This window comes from Neopelma chrysocephalum, unplaced genomic scaffold (assembly GCF_003984885.1).
Source record: "Neopelma chrysocephalum unplaced genomic scaffold, ASM398488v2 Primary Assembly neopelma1_44, whole genome shotgun sequence".
NCBI classification, from domain to species: Eukaryota; Metazoa; Chordata; class Aves; order Passeriformes; family Pipridae; genus Neopelma; species Neopelma chrysocephalum.
The window spans coordinates 12,316,977-12,327,010 of record NW_020897703.1 but is presented as its reverse complement, the minus strand read 5'-3'; the positions used below and the strand labels follow the sequence as shown (position 1 = coordinate 12,327,010).

The following is a 10,034-nucleotide window of genomic DNA, read 5'->3' as shown; positions in this document are numbered from 1 at the left end:
GGCCGCCCGCCCCGCGGGGCCCGGCGCGGCAGCCCCGCTGCGCGGGGGCGCGGGGAGCGCGCCAGCCTCGGCCCCGGCGCGCTGCTCTGCGATCACGTGGGCCAATATGCCTGTATTTTAAGGCAGTGCCTATATTTCTGATTATAAAGGGATTTCTCCTGCTCGCCCCCAAAATTCATCAATGGCCGCACGATTTAAAACCAAAACAAACCAGGAGCCGGCCAATTGCTGTCGTTGGTTCCAGAAGGCTGATGGCTAAAGGGTTGTGTGTTGATTTTTTTTTTTTTTAAAGCCCAACAAATTCCGATTTCCACTCGCTTTCTTTTATTGGTAGTTGAGCCTGAGCCTGTTTTCGTTCTATCGGGAATTCTGGTGTATGGAAATGTCTGTAAAACCGCAAGATCAGGTTTAGGAGAGTATTGTCTGCAGACAAAGGGTGAAGGATATATTCTAAGAACTGCAAGCGCAGATCCTGAAAAGTGAGGAACCCAGGTTTATGATAAATTGATACTCAGGTAAGCAACTGCATGACAAAATGGGACGTTTAACCGCAGGGGCTGTATTATCGCCTTTACTCAAGACGGTCTGGAATTTGTTTGCAATCTCTGCCCATAGCGGCTGCAACTATATGGAGTGGTCTCCACCTCCTTGAACGTTTTAAGCTGTGTCTTCTTTGTATTATGTTCTTTAAATAAAAAGTGGAGTCCTTTCCAAAGGCTAGGGGATTACGTTTAACCCTATCCTTTTCCCAATTTTGGGTGGTTTCAGGAAGGGAATTACAACTAAGCAAAGAAACGAGGGAGAGACAACTTTGCTAGATGCTCCCATTGCCAAAGTAAGATTGAGCATCACGTTAATGCGTTGCTGTGGATAGCCGGGCAGGGGGTAGCCGTGTTGATTTGTAAAGGGCGATTTAAAATAGGCTCATCGGTAATGTAGCTCTTATATAGGGTCTCTTAAATATTCGTGCCAAGTGTCTTCCCGAACCTTTTCCCCTCTCGGTGCATTCGTTTTCCTTAGTGGCGGTTGTTTTCCTCCCCAAGTTGTTTTAGTGCTGCTATTACCGGTATGCTCATGCCTTCGAGTTACACATGCTGTTTGAAGCACGGCTTGATATTTATCTATTGAGAAGTTTCTTGTCCTGCGTTTGTGTGGTTTGATCAATAAGGTTGTGGGAAGATGCCTGGGGGGGACCGGTGCCTCTCTGGGCGAACTAGGGGTCTGGTAGCGACCACACAGCCTCCCCGCATACACTTACATCTCAGCTCCCTCTTGGGCTGTTGCAACTAGCCCGGCTCTCCCAGGAACGCTTGTTTCCACTGACTGGTGGCCTGCGTGGAGCCCGGGTGAACTCTCGGTTGTCTGTTGTAGAGCTCCTGCGTAAAGCCCGGAGTTGTGCTGTCGAGCAGGAGCGTGTGTAAGGCTGTAGCAGACCCTGACCGCCCCGAGTCACCCGGGCGAGTCCTCCACGGGGGTCGGAGTGCCCCGCGGGAAATAGGGCGGGAGGCGAAGGGAAAGGGAGAAAGTTAAGGTGTTTATTTTTTTTATTTTTATTTTCTATTGCGTGTTGCTCTGCTCGATCAGAAGTTAAAAGCAGTGAACATTTTTCTTAGCTGTATGCCTCCAAGCTGCTGGCCTGCCAAGTTAGTCAGCTGAATCCAATTACTGCAAGCAGCATTTCATTTGGCTCGATGGAAGCACTCAGTTACAACTTCACCTAAAATTTCAATAATATCTATACTGGTCCCACACCTAAATAATTCTAAAGACTTCCCTGGGTTTAGCTCTGGCAATGTCTTCTCCGAGAGCTGGGAGCCGAGCACAACTCCAGCGTGCCCGGACTCCTCTCTTCGCAGTACAAACTTTGGGGGCTCTTCCTGTGGCCGTGAAAATCTTGGTATTTGGCCAAGCTCTGGCTAAATAAAGCATGTCTAGAGCAAGAAAGCTATCGCTTGTGAGGCTGAGAAGCTGCTTCGGAAAGGGATGAGAAGTCGATAATTAATTAGGCACAAAATGAAAACTTACCGTGTTAATCAACAGTGGCTAACAATGACTCGGGTTTGTAATATTATGATCTCTCCGCTCAGGGGCTAAGGTGCAACCCAACTTAGGCTGCCTTCATACACCCTGTAAAGTGCTATTTCTAATGAATTATCTTGAAAAAAAATAAGGCACTTAAAGTTGACGTACGCCCACGTGAATATATTATATAAGACGTTACCGGGACAGGCCCGGGCCAGGAACCTGAGAGAGCATCATGTGTAATCATGAAGCTCCACTTCCCTAACTCCTGTTTGCCAGCATAAATTAAGGTGATTTGGAAGGGGAATGTAGCATCCTATTGAGTTTGGTTAGGGAGAGAGAAGACTTGGTGGAAAGTTGTAAGGTCTGTTGTGTTGTGAGCTATCGGAGGCGCTTCCGTTGGTTGTTCATTAAGTGGTGAGTTATTGCTGTACGAGCCAAAGGTCATTTCAAAGGCTTATGGTGGCTAGATATCGTCTTTATAATGACCTGGGCTTCTTTGTGGGGGATTTTCTGGCACTCTTAAGTTCTTAAAGTCCTGAATCGACACATTGCACAGCCAAACGCAAAATACTAATTTCAAGACGCAAATATTTGCAGTGCATTTTCAGTGCTGGGGCTTCTTCGCTTATCTTTCTCTCTGTCTTATTTGGGGTCTGGGGGGGAGAAATGGAGAGACACCCGCGCTAGCTTCGTTTCCGTCGAGGGCTCCGCGGGCCGTGGGTGCGGGTGCGGTGGTTGTGACCATCGAAGGTGCCCGCAGCTCCCCTGCAAAGGCGTTCCCGGACCCTCGTGCGCTGCCTCTCCGCGTCTCGGCCCCCGCTGCGCGCTCGGAGAGACGGGCGCGGCTTCGCGGCCGGTGTGCGGGGCCCGTTGGAGCGGCTGCTGCAGGCCGCACTGCCCGGGTCCGACCCGCAACCGGAGTATTTTGCTCGTTTGTTTGCTCCCCGCCTCTCTCAAAGCGCTATTAATAAATGAAGAGAAACATCTGCCCTTTGTCTTGTAAAAGGTCTGACGCGGACGGAGAGACACGGTGAGGGGCTGAGGACGAGATGTGCATTTATTAACAAAGTCCTAAGGAAGAAAGTCCAAAACAAAGCAGTTTCCGCTGAGAGTTATCACTTCTGTTGCAGGTCCGTGCCCACGGATTATCCAAAGGAACCTGAAGATCCTACTCACACAGTTAAAGTCAAAAATCAAGAAAAAACATAAGTGTGGTGAGTTCTCTAAATTTCCTTTTCCATTCATCTCTCGCTTTCCCTATCGCGACAAGCCCGTCGCAGGGAGCACAGCCCGGCCCCGGCCCGCCGAGCCGGGCCCTCGCCCGGCGGCTCCCGGTCGAGCCCTCGCCGGCGGCACTCGGGGCGCGCCGCCGCCCCCCACGTCAGATAATGAACAGCCCGTAGAAAGCGGCCCCTGCTCCGCGGGAGCCGAGCCCGGCTGGGGAGCAGCCAAGCCCTGGACCCAGCCGCAGGGAGCGGGTGGCTCCCTGGGGGGGCTCCGTAGCTGGTCTAAGAGGCCCCATGGCGGCCACCGCTCCGTATCTCGTGGGGCTCCTTCGCGCTCCCCAGAGCTCTCAGCGCCCTCAAAGACGAGACATCCCTCGTCTGAGGCTCAAGCGCAGCCCCAGCGGTGGGTGCCCAGCCCGCGGCCGGGTCCGGCGGCGGCTCCAGCCCATTCCTTATATACAGGGCTGTCCCGGGCCGGCGGCCGGGAAACGTGCCGAGCGGGGGATTCTTTTGCCGGGCTCCCTCCTACGCGCCGGCTGCTTTGCACTTCTGAAAGTGCCGGGGCTTGGGAAGTGTTTTCCTTTTCATTCCTGGCCGGAGCGTTTACTGCCACGGCGCTAGCAGTCATAAATTTTGTTACAAACCGCAATGACAGGTGCATTGATATGCACCCTGAGAGCTCCGGCTGCTTTAATAACCGCTTCGCTGGCCACTCTCACCGCCTCTTATTTATTCGGTATCATATTAGATATTGATCCGAAGTAGAATTAAGTGTAGTGGAAGTTTTAGTAGAGAACTGCTTAATATGAAAGTGTCGGGAGGAAAGCGCCTGGCAGCGCTGGGCCGGTGTCAGTGTGGGCCAGCCGCATTCCGCGCACACGCGCGGGTGGACGCGTGAGCTCCCGGCTGCTCCCCGGGCAGAGCCGTTAGAGGGTCGGTATCCCCCAAAAGCGCTGTAACCAGTGGCAGGACAAAAAGTCTCATTATCATGTGCAACGCCTAACAGTTCAGATGAGGTTAAACCTTTCTGGAGAGAAGGAAGGGAAATCTGAAACACAGACATGGATACTTTGCGGTTTCCTACCCTCAGTGCCTCCGAGCCCACCTCCCACAGCTCGGCCTCACCATTTGGATGTTACTTTTTTTTTCTTTTTTTTTTTTTTTTTTTCCCCTTGAGGCTGTTTCTGGCCAAACCACCAAGTGTTGATCCCCCGCTTTGGTGTTACCTATAAAAACATCACCCCGGGCCTTGCACTCGTAGAAAAATCAAACCCTGGAAAGGTCTCACTCTTTCTCTCCCTCTCTCTCTTCTTAAGATCTAAAGATGAGCCACCAAACAGTTGAGCATTGTCCATGTGATTTATGGCCCATAGCCTCCTTTTTAGGTTCAAGCAGAGTTCACAAGCAGTTGGTATTTCAGAAAAGAAATAAGGCTTTTAACAGCTTAACAGCAATATTCTTTCTTAAGATTCTGCGTATTCTTTTGGGAACTATATTTCACAAGGCACATAAAAGCCTACGTTTAGGGCAGTGTTGTGCTAACAAAAGTCCTCAGTCCAGACCGCTCTTGAAAATGTAGATGATAGAAGTGGGAAACGAGTGATAGAGTTATTCGGACAAAAATACTTTCAAGACTCGTCAAGATTATCACAGCGTATTAAAACTCATCTGTATCGCCACCGTTCATTCCCATAGACTTTTTAAACTGAAATTTTCCAGGAGAGAAATACAGTTCTTTTCCCGTTTCCATCAGCTTCAAAGATCATCCCAAGCTTTTGTTTAGGGAAGAAAAGGACCCCGGCGGTTTGTGACATGGGATAAACCTGCAAGAGGAGCCGCGGATCGCAGCTCGCTGAGGTTATTTTTACTTACAGAGATGTGTTTCCCGGTGAATTTTAGAGAACATATAAGCGATACTAGGCGGGACCAATTGCTGGGGGAGAAAGAGGAATGCTGTGGTAGTATTGTTTAAGTATAGGCTGGAGAATTATAATTATCGGACAGTGTTCAAAAATTTCTAACTACTCTTCTCTAGTACGTTAATAGGCTTAAATCCTGCAGAAATACAACAAATCTTAAGATACGTTGAGTTACACACTTACATTGCCAGGTGAAGCCTGCGCTAATTTACAAAATTACCAAAAATGTCGGAGAAAAGCCCTATCCAACAAGAAAAATAGGAAGAGGGAATATTAAAAAGCCGCAACAAAATGCGGAACAGTTTCAATGTTGTACGAAACGCAGAGAAGTTTTAGGAGCAGCAAGGTAGAAGGTAACAGCTCTGTCCCAATATATCTGCCCTACGGGGACCTTGCGTTTTCGATGTGAGCAGCCTGATGTGGGAGGGTGCGGAGGGGAGCGCCATAAATTTGCAGGCTGGAAAAAGAAAAGAATCCTCTAAAAATTATCTCAAATGTCTCAGGTTCTTTCTGCTGGATACAAATAAAAAGGACGAGAAACGCTGGGTGAGGGAATTTAATTAATCACAGAATTAAAATAGGGGAGCTGACCTGAGACTTCCTTTATAGTGCAAAGTGAAGGGAGTGAATGGCGCCGGTTATACTTTAACTCTGGAGGAATCCAGGAGAAGAAGAAGGGCGGGTTTACAAAGGGGACGGGATTTTTCTGCCTCTGCCCGGTCGCAGCCCGGGCTCCATCCATCATGTCAGCCGTGCACGGCCGTGCGCACGCGTGCGGCGCGGGGGGCGCGGGTGCTCCCGGCCGAAATGGGCCGGTGGGTCTCTGGGGACACCACCCAGCACAGTTGCTCACTGAGGGCCCTTGCCTAGAACCGCGGAGGGCGATCCAGCCAAAGTCGAGCGGGAACGGTCCAAAGACAAAACAAAGCAATGAAACATGCCCCAGAATGCCTCAAAAGGTGGCCTGTAGAAGTCCCACCAATGTGTCCCCGTTCCCCCCTGCACCATCGCTCTTGGGTGACTCTTTCACTGCTGTGCCTCGGTCCTTCCCTAGTGTACTCTGCTCTCTGCCTGGGGTGCCCCAGTTTGCATGGGCTCCTGCCTGGTGACCCTGCTCCTTCCCTTGTGTCCCCTGCTCTTAATCTGGTGTCTCTTGCTCTTTTCTTGATGTTCCCTGCTCCTTCCTTGATGCCTCCCAGTCCTCCCATGGTGGGGAGGCTGAGGCTGAGGGTGCTGGGCTGAGGGGCTCCCCCCACTAAAAGCCTCTTTTGTGTCCCCGCTGTTTCCCTCCCCAGGTGGCTGCGAGTGGCCTGGGCCGACGACGTGAGGCGCAGGGCGGCGGTCAATGTTATTTGAGCGGGGGCCGCGGGCCTCGGCGATCGCAGAGCAGAGGATGCAGAAAGCCGCCTACTACGACAACGCGGGGCTCTTCGGGGGCTACACCTACAGCAAGGCCGACGCCTACCCCTACGGCGCGGCCCACCAACCCTATGGCCAGGCCGGCTTGGACGGCGAGTACCCCGGCTCCGCCTGCTCTGTCCAGGGCTCGGCGCCCGGACGCGCCCCGGCCCACAAGGGCAGCGAGCTGAGCGGGAGCTGCATGCGGCCGGGCGGGGGCGGCCCCGGGGGCAGTCAGCCCCCGGGGATGGGCGAGCAGCAGCCCCCGGCCCTGCCGCCCTCCTCCCCGCCCAACCCCCCTCCCAGTGTGCCCCCTCCGAAAAAAGCCAAGGGGGGCCCAAACTCCTCGGGCTCGGCCACCGCCACTATCAGCAAGCAGATATTCCCCTGGATGAAGGAGTCCCGGCAGAACTCCAAGCAGAAAAGCACCTGCGCCCCCCCAGGTAGCCCAACACCCTCGCCCCAGCCCACTGTTTGCCCAGGGGGTGGGGCTGAGCCCCTCGGGCTGAACTCCTCTGGCTGAACCCCCTGGTCCCGCACCTTGTCCCCTATTCCTCCAGCTACTACCGCCTACACCCCCCGCTCGGGGGTCCCGGCCCTGCCGGGCACTGTAGGTGGGGCAGGCTGGGGGCTTCCGCCTCGCTCCCCCACCAGCCCAGCGGCGGCAGGCGCAGCCCCGACGGCTCTCGGTAGCGCCTGGACGGGGAGCCGCCGGGGGTCTGTGGGGGGAGCTAGCTGCGGGAGGGTGTGTATGCCGGGTAGCGAGGGGTGGGAGGCCACCCCCGGGTTCCCTGTGCCCACTCCCTGGGTGCCGGCAGAGCGAGAGGGGACGGCGGGGCTCCGAGGGATCCCGGGAGGAAGGGGAGGGAGGGTTTTCTGGGGAGACCAATGTCTCTTTGTGCCTCTTCCCCGCAGGAGAGAGCTGCGAGGACAAGAGCCCCCCCGGGCCGGCCTCCAAGAGGGTGCGCACAGCCTACACCAGCGCGCAGCTGGTGGAGCTGGAGAAGGAGTTTCACTTCAACCGCTACCTGTGCCGACCGCGCCGTGTGGAGATGGCCAACCTGCTCAACCTGACCGAGCGGCAGATCAAGATCTGGTTTCAGAACCGCCGGATGAAGTACAAAAAGGACCAAAAAGCCAAAGGCATCATGCACTCCCCCGTCGGACAGTCCCCGGACCGCAGCCCCCCCCTGAGCGGCCCAAACCACGTCGGCTACTCCAGCCAGCTCCCCGGCGTCAATAGCCTCAGCTACGACGCGCCCTCGCCCACCTCCTTCGCCAAGTCCCAGCAGAGCATGTACGGGCTGGCCGCCTACACGGCGCCGCTGAGCAGCTGCCTGCCGCAGCAGAAGCGCTACGCGGGCGCGGAGTACGACCCCCACCCCATGCAGAGCGGCGGCGGCGGCTTCGCCAACCCCAGCCTGCAGGGCAGCCCCGTCTACGTGGGGGGCAACTTCGTGGACTCGATGCCAGCCTCAGGCCCCATGTTCAACCTGGGGCACCTGCAGCACCCCTCCTCCGCTAGCGTGGACTACAGCTGCGCCGCACAGATCCCCGGCGGCCACCACCACGGACCTTGCGACCCCCACCCTACCTACACGGACCTCTCCTCTCACCACACCTCTCAGGGACGGATGCAGGAGGCGCCCAAGCTCACGCATCTGTAGCGGGGCGGCGGCCGGCGGGGCCCGCTCCCCTCTCCATTACCTCACTTTTCTGACGGGACAGTGTTACTGTGCTCTCGAGTGCCAACAGTATTAGTGGATTTGTCTCCCCTAGCAGCTCCCTTCTTTCTTCCGCACCCCCGAGTAGGTCCGTGAGCAGGAGCCTTTCTCTTAGAGCTGTTTTAAGCATGACAGTGCAATATACTGCCAACCGAGGGACTGATAAGCTGGTAATGATGTACTTGAAGGTAAGTCTTAGAAATGCCGTAGTGTTAGCAGCGCGTCATGCTGAGTTGTTTTAGACCAGTCGTAAGCCGTGGGAACTCGCCCGCGTGTAAGCTTATTTCAGAGAAGTTAATTTATGAATTCCTCCGTAACGTAAGGATCACATTGGACTAAATGATATGTATTTATTATTTTAAGCGAGACATTTTTGTATCACTGTTTATTTATCCTCGTCTTAATGTATTTATGTGGGTATTTGTAGAGTTTCTTCACCAGTACTTCGGGAGAGCGATTCAGGTCCGTGGTGACTTACATTTCACCTATTTAGTATAATCGGTCTGAGCTAGTTGAGAGAGTAGTCTTGAACAGTTGTAACAGTGGCTGGTGTTTGTAGTTTATGTAAGGATTAATTAAGACAGCAAGTCGTAAATCATTAATAGAGTAAAACAAACTGTGGCATCACACAAAGAGCCGTTACACTTAAAAAATATTGAGAGTATTTTTAAAGTATTTATTTCTAACCGGCTGGCCCCACTCGAGCGCCTCGGTGGCTTGGCTGGCAGCTGGCTCGGCCGGGTGAAGCCACCTTTAGTTGGAAGCGCAGCCGCTTTGATGAGGCCATCTACAAAGCGGGGCTATTGGCCATCTTGTTTCAGATCAAATCCTGCATACAAAAACCTCGGTGAGGTTAACATTTATTTATTGGCTGGGTATCTATCGCACGTATTATTATTTCGGTGGGCTTTTTTTTTTTTTTTAATTACACTCTGGCTATCTGAAATAGAAATTAGAGGCTTAGAGCGCAAAAAAAATTAGAAACCCTCTGATAGTGCTAATTTCATTAGGGTCTCCATAGCAATCCGTGCAGCAGCTGCCGCCTCCTTTGTTATTTTTATACTGTTGTCTTTATACTAACCATAAATCAATTTTTAGACAATTCTTTGGAAGCCCAAGCTTTTCCTCTTGGTTTTGTTTTGGTTGTGTTTTTTCATAAAAATAAACTTTGAAAGAAAATTGACAATCAGATACACACAGCCGAAGGGAGACGCCGAGACAGGGTCCGGGCAGAGGCCGGGCGGTGCCACCGCACTCCCCCGGCGCCCGGCGAGGACGGTCCTGCCCCGCCTGACTGCGGCAGAGGGGCACCGCCGCCTCCCTCTGACACGAACAGGACAGTTAACAAGGGGAAGGAAAAAAAAAAGAAGATAAAAAAATAGGAGAAAAAAAAAGGGAACGATGTTCTGAACCCTCGTGTTTCCTCCTCTCTAGTTACACGGCTGTATTGAACCCCTCGCTGGATTTACAGAGATGATTTCTTTTGTAAACGCTGTTATTAAAGTCTCTTCCTGACAGTACATGTCGCTCCGAAAAAAACATTCTTCTCTCTTTCTGAAAGTGTCGAGTTAAAGATTAATCCAAACTTCTGTATTCCCCACCAAAGTGTCTGATGCGTCACTTTCCAGTTTGACAAACACTACAGCTCCTACTCCATCCTCTAATGACAGGACCTGGCACTCCTGTTGTTCGAAATATTTTACCACCTCCAATCCTGGTCAACACAGACAAGTTTTCATTAT

General features: G+C 52.9%; 1 protein-coding gene across 1 annotated transcript in view; it reads left to right on the top strand.

Annotated features, from left to right (window-relative positions):
- HOXD3 (homeobox D3) overlaps nt 1–8,342 on the top strand; it is a 29,256-nt gene extending 20,914 nt beyond the window's left edge. The window contains exons 2-4 of the mRNA XM_027678487.1: nt 3,156–3,239; nt 6,466–7,011; nt 7,484–8,342. Of these exons, the coding sequence (XP_027534288.1) occupies nt 6,516–7,011; nt 7,484–8,235 (1,248 nt within the window). The 5' untranslated portion in view covers nt 3,156–3,239; nt 6,466–6,515 and the 3' untranslated portion in view covers nt 8,236–8,342. The remainder of the gene's footprint in view (nt 1–3,155; nt 3,240–6,465; nt 7,012–7,483) is intronic.
- The last annotated feature ends 1,692 nt before the right edge of the window (nt 8,343–10,034 follow it).